General features: G+C 34.3%; 1 protein-coding gene across 3 annotated transcripts in view; it reads right to left on the minus strand.

Moving 5' to 3' along the window:
• Positions 1–1,213: 1,213 nt before the first annotated feature.
• Positions 1,214–21,204, minus strand: part of mura (ring finger protein murashka) — a 176,278-nt gene continuing 156,287 nt past the window's right edge. For all 3 annotated transcript variants that reach the window (XM_089088200.1, XM_089088199.1, XM_089088198.1), the window contains exons 9-12: positions 18,760–18,950; positions 8,001–8,198; positions 6,340–6,475; positions 1,214–4,385 (exon numbers count right to left, since the gene is read on the minus strand). In XM_089088200.1, the coding sequence (XP_088944326.1) occupies positions 4,329–4,385; positions 6,340–6,475; positions 8,001–8,198; positions 18,760–18,950 (582 nt within the window). In that variant the 3' untranslated portion in view covers positions 1,214–4,328. The remainder of the gene's footprint in view (positions 4,386–6,339; positions 6,476–8,000; positions 8,199–18,759; positions 18,951–21,204) is intronic.

A 21,204-nucleotide genomic window follows, 5' to 3' on the forward strand; every position in this document is an offset into this window, starting at 1 on the left:
CTACCAGTTAATTGAGAATTAAACGCAGAACTCGAGATCTATATAAGCAGTTATTATTGAAGAGAAACAAGAAGGAAAAAGATAGAATTGGCAACGGTGTTTTCATTACTGCCAGAGCGATAACAATCGCGTATTGTGTTAACTGGCATTGAGGTTTCTTGATAAAAAGAAAAATAGACCCTTGAGGAACACCTAATGAAGACCTAAGCAATGAAAGCTTTAAGGTTATTTAGGATCAAGACACATCAACAAAAAAGAAAAAGAAAAAAAGGGAGAAGAGTAAATTTTAGAACGAGAAAACGAAGAATGAAGACGCAGCATACAAATTAAGTTAATTTGTACTTGATTTTGAAGTAAGCACAGAAAAGGCTTTAGAGGTATTCTAATGAATACTTGCCCTTTCAAGAACGCTTTTGCGTCCGCATTAGACGCCCATTGTAGCTTTTTATACGAAGAGGCGAAACATTCCGACTCGTCGAAGCGGATTTAATTAGTTTGAATTCCACTAGGGTATATACATTGTGCTACTAAATGAAAAACCGTGCTATGAAGCGGTTTACAACATAGAAAAAATTACTTTTCTAAGAAAAAACTCGGTGCAAAAAGCCTTTTCTAGACTGATGAGGGGGATGGGCACAAATATTATTTCCAGATTCCCTTTCTGTGTATGTAAAGACATAAAATCGGTCACCTAACTTCTAACACTTAAAAATAGGCTTCCCGTACAATCATTTTTAAGTATATATGATATACACAATTTCATTTATAATCCGAGTTAAATATAAGTCGTGTCCTTTTTATACAACCCAAAAGTTATCAGTATAAAGATGGTAATTTGCAAGGTAATTTGGTAATTAATAAGTACAATATTTGATAATAAAAAAAAAAAATCAAATTTAAACGATATAGTGTTTACTCATAGAAAAGGAAGATTTTCAATTCCTTTTCTTTCATGCAGTAATATTAAAAATTAAGCTGTTGAAGAAGAAACAATTATGGAAAAGATACTTCACAAATTTCACCACAAAAGCGAGAACGAGATATTCAAAATTATTATTACCTAAAAAAATGTTAAAATTTATTTGTAAATAAATAACATGACAGTGAAATTGTAAAGAGAAAAAAGAAAAATAGTGAGTTATTACATACAAAGCAGAAAGACAAAAATTCTTTTTGAATCGATAGTAGTAAATTTGTCTTCACGTACGATAAAATTTTAACTCAGAAACAAAATAATAAAAAGACAAAAACAAATCAGAACATAGTTGAATTCAAAACACAAAAGAATTTAGAAGTTTCAAACATCATCAGTTAAAATATAGTATCCATGCAACGAGCTTAATCTGAAAGACAGTATGGATATCAATCTACGAGAAAAGGGTACTATATTAACCGACCTTTCGAAAGATCAATGTGAAATTTAACATTGTTAATGTTAATTTCCATAAAAAAAAACAATAAATAAATCCTCATAGGTACACAACCATCCTACCCTTAGGGGGGATCCCGGCATTTTTTTTTCTTGAGAGGGAGGGGGTTGTTATAGTAACAAAAGAGTACAAATTGAGCCATAGAAGTCAAATCTGTTTGATTTTTTTTACGATTGATGCGTTTTACAATCAATCATTTTAAGGATCACGATCCCACAGCTTTTAGGAATTGTTTTTGTTAATACAGGGCTTACATATATTTTACAATCGACTTAACTGACTTCAGAAAAAAGTGGAGCAGAAGCAGCGCCAATGCTTATTATCAATCATATGACAAAATGAATATCAAGAATTTTTTAATTGGTTTTCTCGTGTATGTTCAGCGGCACCAAGTCACGAACATGAGGGGGAAGGATAGGGGGCGAGGATTTACATAACGTCAAACTTAAAACAGTGATCTTTCGCAGGGATGACTTTATTTAGGGAGTCTTTTCCTATTGCACAGATAAATATCGACTATTGGATAAAGCGAAGGGATCTTAAAACACTACCCAAACGCCCTTACAAATAGAGAATTTCCTTATCGAAGATGGCATCACTTGCTCATTTTAATCACAAAAGTTTTTGTTATATTTTTTTATATTATGAAATGATTTTAAATTACAGTTTGAAATTTTATACTTGGAAGTATAAACTAAATATTACGTCTTAGAACTAATATATACATAACTTCAGCCTTTGACAGCAAAACTTTTGTATAAAGATTTTTATAGTTATCGAGCTAAAGCAGATGAATTCAATACAAAAAAAAACTATGGAATTGCACGTAATGTCGGAGGCTCCTTCCCAACATGAATACAGGAGGAAAGTACGACTGTCTCGGAGCATAGTTATCAATGCCTACCGTAGTTTTAACCATCTTGCCAACAGTTTTCACATGATTGTCCTGTTTACTATCCCCTCTAGACATAACTGTAAATGTACGTATCTGATTTCTGTCACTTACTGATTAATCTACGGAACATAAGATTGTCCTGAATAACAACATCTATAAAAAAAAAGTAGATGTCAGTGATTGCAGACTGCTTTAAAACCACAAATGAATCATTTCAACAACTTAAAACATGACAAGCCCAAAAACCTGACAAAAAAATTCGTGTCGTGTTAACAAAAGACAAGCGTTTTAGTTGGTAGATCCAAACCCCATTGGATTAGAAATAGGGACAGGGGTATACATTGAATAGCAGGTTCACTTTTGGGTTAAGTATTATTATGCTTCATTTCTGTTACATATTCCCACCAGAATGTAGGTTCAAATGAACACCCAACGATTGACAAGTGTACAATCGGTTGGATCAGGAAAACTGATTATTGCCATGGGTTTTTTTCGTATTTAGCGCTTTAAATAAAATCCCCCCCCCCCCCACACACACACACAACCAAATGCAATGGTCGAATATTTTCTTTGAGTTCTTCTACCCAAGTCTAACTGATAATGTAAGATGGATAAATAACATAAATAAAGCTCAATTTGAGCACTATTCTGAAGGAACAATCCCCGACATTTTCCGATCCTTGGATTTATTGTACTATCCCTAGATTATCATATAGACAAAAAGCTATAGAAAACAAGACACGGCTAAAACTAAGTGTTATTACAATTTCAACAACTTTTTTTACACAATTTAAACAAAGTCCTGATACAACACATTTTCAATACTACATGAACTAAAAAAAAACTTAATTGCCTCCATTTAATCACGAAAATATCTGCTTTTACGCATCTATATTTTTCTATTTAATTATTTTATATTTAATTATTATGGAAAATAGTAATCTTTTATAAGAAGAGATAAACTATAAAAAGAACCGTTAGATATTTTATTTCCATTTCCTAATTCTAGATTCATTTTCAATTGGATACTTTTTGGATACACAAAACGGATTTGATATCAAAAATAACATATGATATCAACACTTGTTGACACGTTCAAAGATATTCAACAGAAATATCGGCACACACTCCTGAACTAAATAGGGAGACGGCTCAACAGGCTTGTTTTTTACAGTCAAACCCATTGATTTTTTAACTTTTCCAGTTTTCACTATCTAATTTTGGAATAAAAAAATTAACATCAGTCCCTTGAATAACGCTTTTAATGCTAATTACTTTCGAAATATATTTATGCTTTGTTTATTTTTGCTTTTATCCTTCATATTTTTGATAAATTCAGAATTTATCCATCAGAAGTGAGAGACTCTTAGAGTTATTCTAACCAAAAACATGCATTTTCTGGTTAAGGAAAATATTGTTTTGAATAGCAGCAGCATCTATAAAATAAAACTATCCCTAAAAATTAGATGTCAGCGCAAGGATTCCTTATACAATAATTTGCTTTAAAACTGAATGAAGTCATTTAAATAGTTTTAAACATGACAAGCCCAAAACATGACAAAAATATTCGTTTCACGTCAACAAAGGACCGAGTCGCCCCCCTCCCTATGAAAAATCTTTTAACTTGGGCTTTAATTCTCAGACGTCTTTTCGCTATCTCAATAGTTGAGTCACCAAAAAAAGAAGCTAATTTAGCAACAGAAATTCCAAAATCCTAGGGGGAACAGAAAAAATAGCGAAATTAAGGTAATAACTTCAGGATATCCTGTGGACAGTTAACACATGAAGAAGTAAATAATAGAAGAGAAATAGAGATAAAAATAAAATACTGCATAGTGGAAGACGCGAGATTATATAAATTGAAAACATGCTGACTAAAGGGTACGACTAAAAAATAAAGTTTGTAGAGACACAAGGTGATTTTAGCACTAAGTAACCCATTGGTAGGAGAGATAACACAGAAAATAGAGGAATCACAATACTATTTTCGCAGTTCCGGCTTTTCAATCGGCAAAAAAATCGGATGCATCACCTCGGCAAATCGGGCAGGTTCGATTTGACTAGAATAAAAGGAAACGATAATCAATAACAGGGATTAATTAATAACTAACAAAATAGCATAACAGAATAAGTCATAGAAAAACAAATTTAGTTTTATTCATTAGTCTTATATAAACTATCAGTAAACATTCAACTCGCAAGATTCAAGTTGAATTATTTTTAATATTAAAAACCTTTTATTTTGTTCTAGGCCGTCATTTCTTACGATGAATAATGTATTATTGTTCGATTTTATTCCAACTACTAAAAGCTTCGTTTTTCGAATTTAGATTCAGTGATTTTGTTTCAGACATTTCAATTCTCTTTCTGCCAGAAAACACTTTAAATCCAGTGGAGTTTAACAAGGTTTCACTCTCTAGGAAACACAAAATAATTTCACATTAGAGAACAGCAGACCAAACGATTGGCAAGGGCGTACCCCGCTCCTCAAAATTTTTGCCCGACTCATAAAAGTAACGAAAATACATAAAACACATTTTGAATTGCTTTGTAAAAGCACTCCCCGCCGTACCTGGAAACACCGGGCACTTTAGTTCAATCCTACCTGTTACATTGCCTTCTCCATAGAGAAGCAACAACCACAGAGGTATAGCCAAGTAACTGACACGGCTTTCCACTGTTGTGTTAACCGTAGGCAACATTTTGCGGAGAGAAGTTGTTTGTACTAGCAGTAAATTTCACCAAAGTTATATTAAGAAAAATTCAAGATTCAACAACTTTACTAAAAATGATTCATGCCGGCTTTACGACCGGTTACAAATAACCCTCCCGGCTAAACAACCCTCCTGTTTACTTTATCCAGAAGAATTTATAAGTTTATTTAATTATAAAAAAAAGGTAAAGAATACGGCATTGGACTTTACAGTCCCTACCGGCGGTGCTGATCTCCGTTTCTTGGCCCTACAGCCAGGAAGTGCAATGGGAGGTTGGGGGCCAGGCCAGCCATCCTGTGCTTCCGCACACCATTCCTGTTTATCTTCCCCAAATTACTCCAGGTACCCATTTAAAACTAGGTCGACTCTGGCTGGGCTTCCAGAGTCACACCACTGACTCCCGTCCCAAGCCAAATAAGTGGCTGTATTAGGATTCGAATCCCCGTCCCCTCAGACAAAGGATCGTAAATCCAGAGCACCAAATCCGCAAATCCGCTCGGCTAATTATAATTTAGATAAATCTATGTTTTCCCTGTAATGGTCTCTTTGAATCTTAGATTTTCGAGGTTATCTTTTTTCCAGTGGTATCAATTCATGGACATGAAGGGGGTGGGGCAAAATGTTTTTTTCCAAAAGTGAGGGAGGCAATTTTGATATATTTTTTCAATTTGTTCCACGAAAAAAAAAAAAAAAAAAAAAAAAAAAAAAAAAAGACTACTTATAGAAAATGTTGCGACACAACACTTCTCGTTGTTTTTACTGGCTTAAAATATCATACAAGAGGAGAATGGGTTAAAAAAGGCAGGGAGGGGGGGGGGTCATTTGAATTTTTTTTATATTCACTTAAGGAATAATCTGATTGACATGCGAAAACATTAAAAAAAAAAAAAAAAAAAAAAAAAAAAAAAAAAAACGGAATTGAAAAGCCCTTTTAAACCTAACCTACAACCCGAGCCAGTCTATTAGTTACATTGCCAGATGGCGTTAATGATAATCTGGCTTGAGTTTCAAATCTTATTAGTTGCTAGTATAAGGCCATATCCGGGACTTTCGTTCGTTTTTCTGTGGGGCGGGGGGGTACAAAAAAATAATAAACGCATCGAAAACTTGTTTATATTTTTTTTAAGTTTTTACGAGTCAGACAAAAATTTCGGAGAGAGGACCCCAGTGAATACGGCCCTGGCCAGTGGTAATCAACTACATAAAAACACAAAACGTTAAGAGCTTATGAAACTTATGAAATGTTTAAGTAGAAGCCGGCAGAAGAAACACTTTTAGTAAAATAATTTGCCATTCTTACCTTTAGCCATTTGTCGACACACCTGGCGTGGAACTCATGGCTACAGGGAAGGACTCTAAGCTGCTGTCTGGCTTCAAAGTCATTCATACACACTACGCAATTTGTCTGAGAGCCCTCCTCAAAATAACCACTAAATCTGCAACGGAAAAAAGATCATTAGTCCTGATTCAGTTTCAGATACCAAATAAACGCCTCCGTGATTTTCCCTTTTTTCTCAATCTTTTTCTTTTTTTGTGTTTTTGGATAGAAAATCACAACACGTAAATGTAATATTTTATAAAACTAGTATTTCAAAATAGCGAGAATTAAATATTTATATATAAGTGTTGATTAAGTATTATGTAATAACATTCTATAGAATTGGTATTTCAAAAAAGTAAGTGATTAAGACTAAAGCTATTAAAAGCTACTTTTATATAAAATATTTCATATTTACCTTCATCAGCCGGACTTCACGTTGGTTGAAAGTTTTTACAGAAAACCTTCTTAAATTTAATTAGGAAACCAACAAGAAAAGTCAATTTTCCCTCAAGCCAACAATACAAAGGGAAATAGTATTGCAAAAAAGTAAAACAGAAAGGCAAAGCTTAAAGCTAGATTTCGACAAGAGTCGAATTTCATGAATGTCAATATTTTAATTATTAGTTTTCAGGAGGGGGAATTTTCAATAAATTTTAGTAGGATAATTCTATATAGAGCCTAATTCCACAGTTGTCCCCAATATATATATATATATATATACATATATATATATATATATATATATATATATATATATATATATATATATATATATATATATATATATATATATATATGTATATATATATATATATAACATTTCTCTGAAGGGGGAAAACTCTGAACAATTGTGATGTGGTAATTCAGTATAAAGCTGACTTCCAGGGTTGTCATCCAAATTTTATTCCTATAAGATGTAAATATAGCATTATAAAAAACTAGTATTGACAAAATGGAAAGGTCATTAAAAATAATGTTAGATACTGACAGGAGTGCAATTTAGTTTAAGTCACCAAATTTCAGCGAATAGAGAAAAGATGCGTTCTTGTCAGGGAGTATTTGGTTCGCTTCTGTTTCGGATTAGAAAACTCGTTTGTTCACCAGACAGAATAAATTAAGACTTCGTAATTCAAAATTTTTATAAATAAAACCAATAAAAAAGGGTAATATAAACTAAACTCAAATAAATGAATAATAATATAATATAAAATTAAATTTAAAATAAATCATGAACTTAAATGAACACAATTTAAAATGAATAAAAGCTTCCTTTTGTGTACTGCGGAAAAAGCGCTTTCGGTATTCTATGTTAGACGGGTTTTTCAAATTAGTCTATCTTTAAAGAAATTTGCTAGATAGACAAGAATTCAAAAGTTTCCACACTTAGGTAAACGACATATTACATTTCCCTTTTTTTGTCTCAATATATTCCTTTTATTATTCACCAGAGCGAGAGAGAGAGAGAGAGCGAGAGAGAGAGAGAGAGAGAGAGAGAGAGAGAGAGAGAGAGAGAGAGAGAGAGAGAGAGAGAGAGAGAGAGAGAGAGAGAGAGAGAGAGAGAGAGAAGTAGTGGGAAAGGCAGGAAGAAAACAGATAAGTGGAAGGAAGAGAGAGAAAGAGAAATAAACGGTAAAACAAACCTATAACAAGGGAGTTGGTCTACTTGGGCTTTACTTAATCCCCTAGGTTTGGCTTCACCAAGTCTTTCAGCAAGGCTGAGAAGGGCCTCATAGTTTTCAGCAGCTTGCTCCGAATCTCCATTAGTTGCACTACCAGTTGAGGGATCCAAATGAGCTAGACCACTGAAAATCTGCGAGGGGTCCCGCAACATCGTGTTCCTACAAATTAAACACAATTATGACAAAAGAATTTCGTAGCAACTAAAATATGAACTATTCAGCTTAGGTAGCCTACATAAAATAGAACATATTTTCAGTCAAGAATCAAAACGCACCAAGTGGAAAATACGAGTTTTGAGGAATTACAGGGTGAAGTAACATGGTTTTAAGTGCTATGCACTGTGCATTGAGTTCAAACGAAGATACGTTTGAGGGAATTAGACCTTGGGAAGGGAAGGAGGGAACGAGGATAGAAAGTAGACCCGAAGAATCCGCCTTTTCATGTGTACCTATCTGGTAATACCCCGGATGACATTGATGGCCATAACAGATGAAGAATTACACTCAAAACCAAGAAAGATGTGCCCATCAATACCACTGACGTTTTCTTGTATAAGCATCATATGAGCTGCTACGATTTTTGGCGACGATAGTTGGTCAAATCAGGCAAAGTAGTGACCACCGTGAAAGAACGAAAGGATATTTTCCTCGATTTTCCTGCTTGAAGATTTTACATTGGTGTTTTCAAGTCAAATTATCATAATATTAGTGCGAAGTTGAATACTCTGAAGATACACTATTAAGAACTCTAAGTGTTTTTCTTAGACGATTGTATGCCACCTAAGTTAAAAATAATTTCTTATGATAAATAAAGCTTCAAATGAGCCTTCTTTCTACATTAAAATACAACTGTTTCAATACACCCTCGCTCCACCCGAATTATGGACCGACTAACAGTTCATAGAACAAGCAAGGGATAAAGATTGCAAAACATACATATCTTATTTTGATTTTAATATACAGATCATATTGTCAGTCCTTGATTGAGAGTTCAGAGGAGACCTTGATTGAGAGTTCAGAGGAGACACTTCTCCTGTGATTCATGTAATTTTGCAACCGAACCTGTGAACAAAAATGTAATTAATTAATGTTTTTGATAAGACTTCTCTTGTGAATTATTTATAATCTGGAAACCTGCAATTTTGCAACCTAACCGTTTAATAAACCGTGAATTAGTCCTCTCGTTGATAAGACTCGTGAATACTTCGACTTAATGTGACCCACTAATCTATTTAACTTTTTTAAAATAGTGAATATTTAATTTTTTGGCAACTGAATAGTAAACACTAAACCAGATTACTGGTACTTTTCTCGTTATTGTTGACTATTTTGAATTTATTGTAAAACAATTTCTAATTAGTGTTCGAATTTTTAAGTTTGAATAGCTCAAATGTTTGGAAAAAAGGAGCCTCCAAAACAACCTCCTGATAGGGATATGAGTAAGTCACCATTTCAACCATCTTCAAAAGCCCTTGCTAGAACCCCCCCTTCAAAAGCTGCGAATGTACCAGCGACCTCTCTGAAGAGTATTCATACCCTAAACATTGATACCATCCAATGTCCATCCCCCTCAACAACTGATACTTAAAAAGATGAAGAAGGCTTTAAGATAGTAAAGTTGGCTAAGCGTAGAAGACAGAGAACAAAAAGTCCACCAGATTCAGCAATAATACATCTAACCGATACCACGAACAACTCTTCAATAAATCCAGCCGATTCCCCGGTAATTATTCAACTAGGTCCCCAATCTGATAATCGCTTGTTTAACAACTGGGATCTACCAAAGTTGCGAGTTTCCCTTTTCAAGACCATTCGTTGCAACTTTAATATGAATATAAACAGATCAGGATCCCTAGATATCCTTTTGAACGATCCCACATCAGTGAAAAAGGTAATGGAGCTAAAAAGTGTTGAAAATGCTGTTGTCACAGCCCACCTGTGGTCCCCAAGCCCAATAAAAACAAAGATAGTGCTCTACAATATCCCTATATCATTTCTAAACACGGACCTGATGGAAGCATTGATGAATGAAAAAGGTGAATGCATTCCGGTCTCTAGTGTTCATACCCTTGGTCGCGAAACCACTGAAACCTCAAACTTTAAAACTGTTTTGTTTGAGCTTCAAGGACAATTTAATATTGACAAAGTGTTCCTCTTTGGCCAACAAAAATCTTTCAAGCCTTACAAAGAAAAACCATTACAGTGTATTAAATGTCTAAAGCTTGGTCACTCAGATAAATACTGTAGAGAGGATTCCAACATTTGTAAGATTTGCCTTGGCAAGGACCATAATGAGTCAAACTGTCAATTTGACCCAATATGTACTAATTGTAAGGGCAAACACCAGTCCCTAGATAAAGGAAGCTGTCCCAAATATAAACAAAGGGCAGGGATACTAAGAATAGCAAAAGAGCAACAACTTCCAATCCCTTTTGTAGCAATGCAAGTCCCAAGGACACCAAGAGTCCCCCGTCCCCAAACAGACCCCAGGCCACCACCCGCCCCTGAACCACCACCACGCCCCAGGCAACCAGCATCCCACAGGACACCAAGAGTTCCCAATGCTTCCCCTAGTGTTGAAAATTTTCAGAATAATCTCATCCGAGACAAAACTAATGCATGGTTCCCCTTGATAGCAAGTGCCCCCCAAAAAAACCTGAAGAACCCCCTTTCGGAAAATCCTACGCAAGGACAGACATCAAAACCGACAAAGCTACCTGGAATTACTCCCCACAGATTTCACACAGTTTCTCCAAATGCTTTGGAAGATGAATCAAACGTGTACTTTAAATTAGCCAGCTTTACAGTTACCTCTATGCTCATCTCCCAATTAGAGTTACCCAATCAGTTGAAATGCATTATTCTGAAGAATTTGGCAAAAACTCACTTTGGCGAGACCATAGTTTCCGAAGCAGAAATTCAAATTGAGAGTGTTTTAAGCCAACATAGGCTGATTGAGTCACAATCAGAACGCCTGACGACTATTTAATGTGTGACTTTTCGTTTTTAACTAATTTATCCCTTTGCAATAACATTGTTTTTAATTATCCCGATATAGATGATAATCAGCATGCCAACCCTATAAGCAGCCCCCTGGTACCTTAACAAATGCTAGTTGTAAATACCTTGATATTTTCGATTTTGCTACTAATGTGAAGCCAAAACTAGTAAATAATAATTCCCTTAATGTTCTTTGTTTCAACATCAGAAGCATCCGGGATAAGTGTCTCAAGTTTAAAGATTTAATTTCATTTAATGGTGTCTGCCCTTTTGATGTAATAGGATTAACAGAGACATGGCTTTCCAATAATGATGACACTAGTGATTTTTTACTCCCTGGTTACCAAATAATCCATATGCCCAGGAGATTGACTAAGTGTTCTGGGGGTATCTCACTCTATATCCGTTAGAATATAAATTTTACCAGGCTATCAGAGTGCGACTCTATTTTCTCTACACAACTAAATCTCAGATGTATTTATTCAATAATTGTAAACATAGTTATCGGCCAAAATTCCTATATGCTCTCCTTATTTTATAAACCTCCTCTATTTCCGACCTCATATTTTTGTAATCTATTTGATGATTTTTCTAATTTTATTAATCTACCCCATAAAAAGGCAATAGTTCTTGGGGACTTCAATTGCAACCTACTCAATGTTGGTAAAAATATTGAATCTGACACTTTTTTTGAATCGGTAACCGCGAGTGGTCTTCTATCCACAATTTTTTTTTCCCAGTAGAGTCGATCCTGTGAGATCAACTTCAACATTAATTGACAACATTTTTGTATCCATTTCCCTGGGAAATGACCTCTCCTCAAATATAATATTTTAGGATCTGTCAGACCATTTTCTTATTTACTTGTCTCTACCTTCGCAACCACTACCTCTACGGTCTAGAATTAATATCCCAACACCTACTCGAAACTACAGTTCTGCAAATATAAACCATTTCATCGATTGCCTAAGAACCACTGACTGGTCCGATGTCTTAAATTGTCACGAGGTAAATTCTGCCACAAATGGTTTTGCGCAAAGGCTAAGTGAGATTATCCATTCAACTTTTCCTATTCGTAAACCTAACCTGAAAAATATCCCTATTTGCCCCTGGATGTCACATAGCCTCATTGTCTCCTCATATCGTAAAAGCAAATTATATAAGTTAGCCTGTAAGACCAGTAGTGATATTGACCTATCTAATTATAAACATTATAAAAACTTATACACTAAACTCATCCGTGAAGAGAAGAAAAATTATTATTATACAAAAATTCTCAATTGCAAAGGAAATCTGAAAAAGATATGGTCCACCATTAATGATATACTTTCAAAAAATAGAAAATCAAAGTCTATACCTATTCGCCTTAAAGACACAAATGGTAGATTAATTGACCCTTTACATGCACCTGATGCATTTAATAATTATTTTTTGAATGTTCCTCATACTGACTCCCGCTCCTCCTCACAGGCTGTATTCCCTTGCTTCAATTTTAGATCCATGTTTTTTTGCCCAACTGATAGCAATGAGGTACTTCAAATCATCGGTTCTCTCCCTAATAGTTTTACTCCTGACTGTCTTGGATTAAGTAATAAGCTCCTGAAGACCATATCTCCTTTTGTCTACGAGCCATTAAGCATATTGCCAACCTATCTTTAACCCACGGAGTTTTCCCTGATTTACTAAAGTCAGCCATTGTTATTCCAGTTCTCAAAAAGGGCGATCCAACTGAGATAGGTAACTATCGTCCAATCTCAATTCTTCCTGTTATATCCAAAGTGCTCGAGAGAATCATCTTCAGACGTCTGTCTCCCTGTCTGTTTGACAGTCAGCATTCCGTATCCTTGATTTCTCCTCACCAATATGCCTTTAGGCCGAAATTTTCAACTTTTCATGATCTAATTGACTCCACACAGTTCATACACTCACAACTTGACCTTAAAAAAAACTGTATTGGGCTTATTTTTTGATTTTTCTAAGGCCTTTGACACGGTTGATAATAGTATTTTGATAAGTAAATTAAATATTTACGGTATTCGTGGTGTTCCCCTCTCTTGGTTTGATTCTTATCTATCTGGAAGGGTACAGAGTGTGAGCCTGGGTGGAGTATCCTCTCAGCCCTTACCTGTTCGGAGGGGTGTCCCGCAAGGCTCCGTTCTGGGCCCTATTTTATTTCTCCTGTATATCAATGATCTTGTTATAGACCTGGGCCCTTCAGTGTATCCTGTATTATTTGCTGATGACAGCAACTTCTTCATCACTGGCACCAATCTACCATTGGCAGTAACCTCTGCCCAAGTCCTTCTGAACAGAGTCCAGGCGTGGTGCCTTACGAATAACATGACCATTAATAGCAAAAAAAGTCAAATAGTGTTATTCAGAACCCCCTACAACAAAGACGTTATTCAACCTGCTCTTGGTCTCAGGTACTCCTCCGACATCATCCCACAAGTGGAGGTTGCCAAGTTTCTTGGTCTATTTATTGACTCATGCTTGTCCTTCTCTAATCATATTTCTTACATTACAGCAATAATTTTGAGACAAGTAGCTATGATTAACCATGTGAATTATTTTCTTCCTCCTGACATCCTAGTTACCCTCTATTATTCCTTACTTTTCTTATTGCGGATCAGTTTGGGGAAATACAAACCGGTCTTTCACTAAAAAACTCAAATTTGCCCAAAACCGCGCCATTAAAGCAGTTTTTCGGCTTCCCCGTCTATATACAACTCGTGATTTGTATTCAGATTTTGGCATAGCTCCACTTGATCAAATCATACAAAAACTAAATTTATCGCTTGCTTACTCTGCTTTCCACAATAATCTTCCACCTCAACTCCTAACCTATTATAATATTAATAATTCGGAAGCCCATTGTCTCTGTTCATCCAATAGAGCCTTTAAAATTCCTAAATGCGTTTCTAGTGCTGCCCAGCAATCTCCCATTTACAAATCTATTATTCAATGGAACAAAATTCCCTCCAGTGTTGAACTAGCCACAATTTTCTGCAAGTTGTATAAAAATTTAACAAAACTTGATGGTATAATTTAATATTTCCATTTTTAACAAATTTTCTCTAATTAGCCATGTTTTATTCTTCTATTATTTTTTTTTCTATTTCAGTGTTACTTTATTTTTTTTTTCTCTTTGTCATTAACAAGTTAACTTATAGGATATTTATTGTTATTAATGTTTTTGTTATGTTTTTATTCGAATAAATTGAATTGAATTGAATAATTGAATTTTGCACTTCAGCGATTACTGCAGCTGAATTTTGGACATTTTTTTTACTTGTATTTACACTAATGAAAAAAATTTTTGAACAAAAAACTTTGAGCATGGAGTGTGTGTAAAAGCGCATTCTAAGATAGACTGAATTGATTTCTAAGGTTATTGAGAGAGGGACATTGCATTTTTTTTTTGGGGGGGGGGTCAAAATGACGTAGCTAATCAGGCATGTCCTAAATAAAACAGCTGTACAAAAATCTCCACAAAGAAAAAGTCGATAAAGTAAATTTTGCATCGGAAAGGCTAATATAGCACAGATCAGTAGAAGCTGAAAGGTCTATTCAGAATGAGGTTTTTCTAACACCAAGATTCATCATATTCTAAAGTTTGACACATGCTGGTACTAGTGACTAGGTTTTAGTGCCCAACTTATCTTTGAAACCAGCCAATCCCACAACGTTCTCTAGCAATTCCCAAAATGGCAACCAATCAGAAATTTTGGGAGCAATATTCTTATTATAATATTGCTCTTATTATCTTATTAAATTATTATTATTATTATTCTGGCTAGTCGACCTTAACCAAGTTCAAATCAGTTTTTTTTAATCTAGTTGTAGATGCTAGATAAAAAAGATATGTTACGAACAGAAACAGGTTCAAGAGATTACTTTCCCAGAATCTCAGTATTAGTAAAATCTCGTTGTAACCTTAAGCTACTGATCCAAGGTGGTATAATGAACATAGTTATACTACTAACAGTACCCAAATACGTAAGCTATCATTATTTTATAATACACGAAGGCAAATTGTCCTGTCGCGTGAGCCATTACTATGAGAAATATCTATCAACTTCTGATCCTTAAAACTTCTGCAAAGACAAATTAATGCAAAACCTAACTTAAATTTAGGTTATTCTTGAGAATTTCTCAACTTGAGAACCCCTTCCTATTGCCTATATTAAAGACTTTAAGTATCCGTTTCTTCTAAACTTTGTCTCCTTTGCAACAAATCGCAAAAACTATTATTATTAAATATACAAAATGAACATTTCCTTTTGATTTATGAAGAACAAGCATTCATTGAACTTAGCAACTCTTTCGGTTCCCTTGAGCAACTATATTCATTATCGAACTGAAATTTTCCCTTCATATTTGGCTTTTCATAAAACTTGGCCCACACAAAGAAATACTCCAAATCTCTCAAAATATCCTCTAATTTCCTTGATACTACTTAAATACCATCAAATCTCTGAATATTCCAATGCCTCAAAAAAAGTGATTGCCCGACCAGCCCATGCATAATTTCGTCCCCCTCCCCCCCCAAAAAAACAGGTGAACTTGTCAAGCACTAGATGTCATATCCAGAGGAAGGGGCTACCGGGTGTGACCCCCCCTCCAAAAAAAAAAAAAAATTTTGTCCGGTTTTACGAAAACGTAACATAAATGTATATAAACAAATTTTTAATGCGAAGTCTTTTTACCAACCCCCCCCCCCCTCCACGGTATGCTATCAGTGCTGTACGGATAGAAAAGGATACCATGCAAAAAATATGTAGTCGTAATCACGAATAGCGAAAAAAAAACATTTAGAACAATCTAGAAAATTTTTAAGACTGCAAACGATAATTCAGGGGACAAAATTTGGTCAGGAGGGAGTAACTGCCTTTCCATCTACCCTATAGCAATTTATTTTCAAGGCCGTACCTGTGGAACTCAAAAGTCTGTCAGATCCTGTCGCCAGAAAGGGCTATATAAATTGTGTTCTGACTAAATCACAAGTAAATACAGCAATTTACACCCTTGGAAAAGTGTCGGATATAATTTCATCTGCTATATACCAAAATAAAATCCTGCTTTTGAGCTCCAACCACTAGTTTTAAAGATTCGTGGTATTAGAAAATCGAGGAAAACTATTCCCGCCCCCCCCCCCAAAAAAAAAAAACTGGAACTACATTTTCACTTTTCTGTAAAATAACCTTTGGTTTTGAGCAAAAATGATACTCTAAAGAAAACTAGACTATTAGTTAATGAAGTTGCATATAAAACCTTTAAAAAAAGCCTAACACAAAGAAAAAAGTAATATTTATATACCCCAATTAATTTTGTAAAATGCTTTAAATTTTAATTAATATTAAATTAATATTTATTTTTAATATTTATGTATTTTTAATTAATGTTTTAATTTTTGTTAAATTAATTTAAATTTTGTTCAATATTTATTAACTTTATTTAACTTAAATAATATTTAATTTACAATTAATTTTTAATTAAATTTCAATTCATTTAAAAAATGCTTTTATTGTTTAAACACCTATCTGGATAATACACTATTTTCCATCGAACAATTACGATAGTAAAAATTTATACAGACTAAAGTTCCAAAGTTTATTGTCCCAAAGAAATTATGTAACATGAAAAACACATTGTATCATCAAAGCCTAGAAGACTAAAAAAAGAGTCTGGTAAAAGGACCAGAAAATAAAATGAGACACACTTTCGCAACATTTGATCTGCGCAGCTGAAATTAAATAAAATCTTGTATACTCGAGTTTAAATTGCCAACATTTATTCGCCACGTACTCAAACACAATTTGAAGGGGACAGGAATTGGACTTACCCTACGCTTTCCTTCAAGATAGCGACAAAGGATTTTTTTTTTTTTTTTTTTTTTTTTTTTTTAAGAAAGAAAGATTTATTTAAAAAAAAAACATATCAACAAAAAATTCGCTTGGTAAAATAACCAATTGAATAAAAACGAAGTCAAAGAACCTAAAAGATACGATAAAAAAGGGACAAGGAGTTGGCCAGCATCCCTTAGTTTACAGAATATTCACAACACCTTAGTTTACAGGATATTCACAACAGAGGATATAAGATTATTAGCTTGGTAGAATTGCAAAACTGAATAAAAGTAATATATATATATATATATACATATATATATATATATATATATATATATACAACCATATAGGGTAATGGCTGACCGCCATTACCCCAGTCTCCCCTACATATATATATATATATATATATATATATATATATATATATATATATATATATATATATATATATTAAATATATATATATTTATATTACAATAATAATAATAAAAGGGGACAGAGATCGGGCTGACCTTCGATAGCGAAAAAAAGGCCATTCCCACCAAATGATATAAGGTCATTAGCTCGGTAGAATTGCCAACTGAATAAAAAAAACTCCCTTATTTCGCAGGGTAGAGAAAACAGACATGTATAGTAAAGGATATAAAATTAATTCGCTTGGAACAATTGCACACTAAAAAAAAGGAAATTAAAAAAAAGATCTGATAACGTAATGAAGGGGAAGAGGATCAGGCTGGCCTTACCGAAGTGTAAAGGAGGTCCGAGACAGTCAACCATTTTGATCAAAAACTTCGGTCACTCGACTGATTCAAGCATGAATGACCGTCTAGGAACCTGTTTGACGCTTGAGTCAAGCGTTGACGGTGATTGACCATCTTCACTAGTTTTGTTTGAAGTATTGCGTCAGTCACGCACCAAAAACAATGGAAGACACATCGGAAGTTAGCAAAAATGCGGAGCGTGAGTTTATCTGTTTATTAATTGAGTTATACCGGGATCACCCTGAGTTATGGAAAGTTAAAAGTAGAGACTATTATAACCGAAATAAGAAAAGTGTGGCATTTAACAGGATATCGCGGGCGGTAAAGACAATGAAACCAGATCATACAGTTTCCGAACTAAAACAGAAAATTAATGTTTTGAGAACAAATTCCAACCGCGAGTACTAGGCAATCGAACAGAAAAAGAAGCCTGGAGCGTCAGCAGATGACATCCCACAACCTCCCCTGTGGTACTACAATGATGGTACTTGCATTCTTTTTGTTTCCGCTTGAGTCCAGCCAAAGTACATGCAAGAAAAGCCGATTAGAATGCATTTTATACAAGGTAGACACTTCACTACCACCCGACTCTGAACTGAAACTAAAAATCTGGCCGTGAGTTAAAATTAAACTTGAAATTAGCTTCGGTCAAGATTGAAGGGTTGACTGAAGGTTGAATGGAGCACACATCAATCGATTGACGGAAGCTTTCAATAAAAATGATAGACCGTCCCGGGCCTCCTTAAAGGATAGCGAAAAAGATAATTATACGAAAGGATATAAGGTTATTTGCTTGATAAAATTACCAACTAAACAAAAAAATCTGATAAGATAGTGAAAGTAATAGTGAAAAAGAACGGGCTGACCCTATCAAAACGTAAATGATAGCAAAAGAATAATAATACCAGATGACAGAAAGGATAATCGCTTGGTAAAATTACCAACTATATATAAAACTAAGTTCAAAAAAAAATTTACAAACTTGTATTATTAGATTAGGATATGCACTTGAAGACTGAATCGATATGAGCTAACTGAATGTCGGTCAGTAAAATCATCAGCCGAACAAGAGTATATATATAAAAAAAAAAGAACAAAAGGACTTACAATATCTGCATAATTAGATTAGGATATGCATTTGAAGGCTGAACTGCTCTGAGCCGTCGGGTTGGATAATGAGACTGCGGTAAATGCCCAGCTGGAGGCTGCAGATGCACAACCCCTTGGAGATGAGCATTTTGAACTGGATTCTGCCTTGGTTGACTCCGAGAAGCTGGTATGTAAACATCCACTCGAGGCTGCAAAATAACAAAAATTATAGCTATGATTTACTTAAGCATTTTAAACAAACTTTATACACGAGGGCTATCCAGAAAGTAGTTTACGTTTTGCAATGAAAAATAAAAAAAAGGCATAAATTTTTTTTTATATGACATCCCTACTTAAAAACAACTTCAACATAGTTGCCACTCAGATTTTGGCATCTTAATGCAATACTGGCAGTGTGAAAGATAGGAACACAAAAAGAGCACGGAACTGATAACAGAGGACAAAGGAAGGAATTTTTTTTTTAGTTTTGGTTACTATTGGGCCGAGTCACTTCTTATTTACATTTCTTTAACACGAGGTATTTATTCTATCTCGCATCTTAATACAGTACTGGCAGTGCGAATGATAGGAATAGACAAAGAGCAGGGAAACTGATAACAGAGGAAATGGTACTTTTATATGGGTTTAATACGAATTACAATCAACCAAAGACCTGAAACCTGAACTTAAGCATAGATGTATATGGATATCTTAAAATTACCGGGATGCAACAAAGAACTTGACAAGAAAGCTTAATTTAAGAAGTAATGAACACGGATATCCTGAGCGGATAACACCCTCTCCTATTATTCAAAGAAAAGGCATCTACATTAATTTTTGCATTAAAAGTAACAGATAAAAAGACCATAATTCTAAGTACTTAAATATGGATAATTTATATCGTAGATACTAAAAAAATTAACAACATTCATTTATTCTGCAAATCATGGCAAAAATGTTCACCTGTAGAATTTGTGGTTTTTAGTTCCAATTTCGAAGGAGCTTGCTAATTCAGACTTTTAACGGATAACTTTACTAGTTAATTGATTAACTTCTATTATCCCTGAACACACATCAAACCATAATGGCTATCATAATGTTGTCGTCTAGGAAAGGTCCTTTTTTATTTTTCATTTATTTGTTTTGTTATTTGTAGGACTAGAAAAAAAGGTCCTGTTGCACTTAATGGTACACACGAAAGACGTCAAGTTTGGTTAATGTTAATCAAAAAAACAAAATAGGATGAATATATAATAGTTTAGAAATAAATTTGAGCTATATATTTGCACATTAGGGAGGTGGAGGATAAAGCATAGCATATATTAAATATGTAACTAACCAAACCTAGGTACCCTTTTCCCCCCTAAACCCCAAAAAACAACAGTTTAAATATTGTAAATTCAATGAGAAATCACGCTTTGCGATCAATTTAGATAGCAATTACCCGCTTTACGGGTCTCATGACTGCATTCCTTGGACAGTATTGCGCTGCGTACCAATTAGTGCAACAGTACCGAAAAAATATAATTCCTAAATTCCCTAGACAATTAGTCAACTTTCCAACAGGGAATCATCTGTCTCCCTGTATTTTATCGATTTTTTTTCCAGGGGAAAGGAATATATCCCCTTGCGGATTTACACTGAACTACTCTAGTATCGACCTGTTTAGAACTTTTAAGAGCTGACCTGTTTCTCTATCTTACCAACAGGAGGGATATTTGAGAATACCAGAAATAGGGTAAAAATGTTTTTATATAAATAGATGGTAAACCATTGAGGAATTTTGTTCTCTAAGATAATTTAAATGTCTAATTAAACTCTCTAAGAGTTTTATAATCAAATGAACATATAGACAGAATAATGTTTATTTCATGCATAGAAAACTTTGAATAACCAGTCTCCTGTCCTCTGCCAAAACTTAGTATGAAACAAAAATATGTACACGTCTGTAATAATATGTACATGTACATGTGTACTAGTGTATGCATGTATATGAGGCTTGGCAGAACAAGTCACCTGTCCCCTGCCAAAAGTTTGAACAATAAAATATGTACAGATATGTACTAGTATGTAGGCATATGTACTGATACGTACTAGCATGTTCACGTATAGGACACTTTGAAGAACAAGTCACCTGTCCTCAGCCAAAACTTAGTATGTACACATATGTACCATCATGTACATGTATGTACTAAAATGTACATTTACGTAATATGTGCACGTATAAAAAGCTTAGAAGAAAGTCACCTATCCTCTGCCAAAACCAAATATGTACACAAATTTCAATTTTGAGTTAAGGATGAGCATCCCCTAATTCCGACACGGCGATTTCAGTGGCAAATATCAGAATGTTATTTATGATATACGACCTAATGTCTACAGGGACACAGATATCAAGCGTCTTTCACAGCCAAAGTATAGCACTAGAATTAAGAATGATTACGAGTACTTACGCTAGAGAAA

The sequence above is a fragment of the Artemia sp. Qi Xiang Cuo genome, chromosome 4 (assembly GCF_049724085.1).
Source record: "Artemia sp. Qi Xiang Cuo chromosome 4, ASM4972408v1, whole genome shotgun sequence".
Lineage (NCBI taxonomy): Eukaryota > Metazoa > Arthropoda > Branchiopoda > Anostraca > Artemiidae > Artemia > Artemia sp. Qi Xiang Cuo.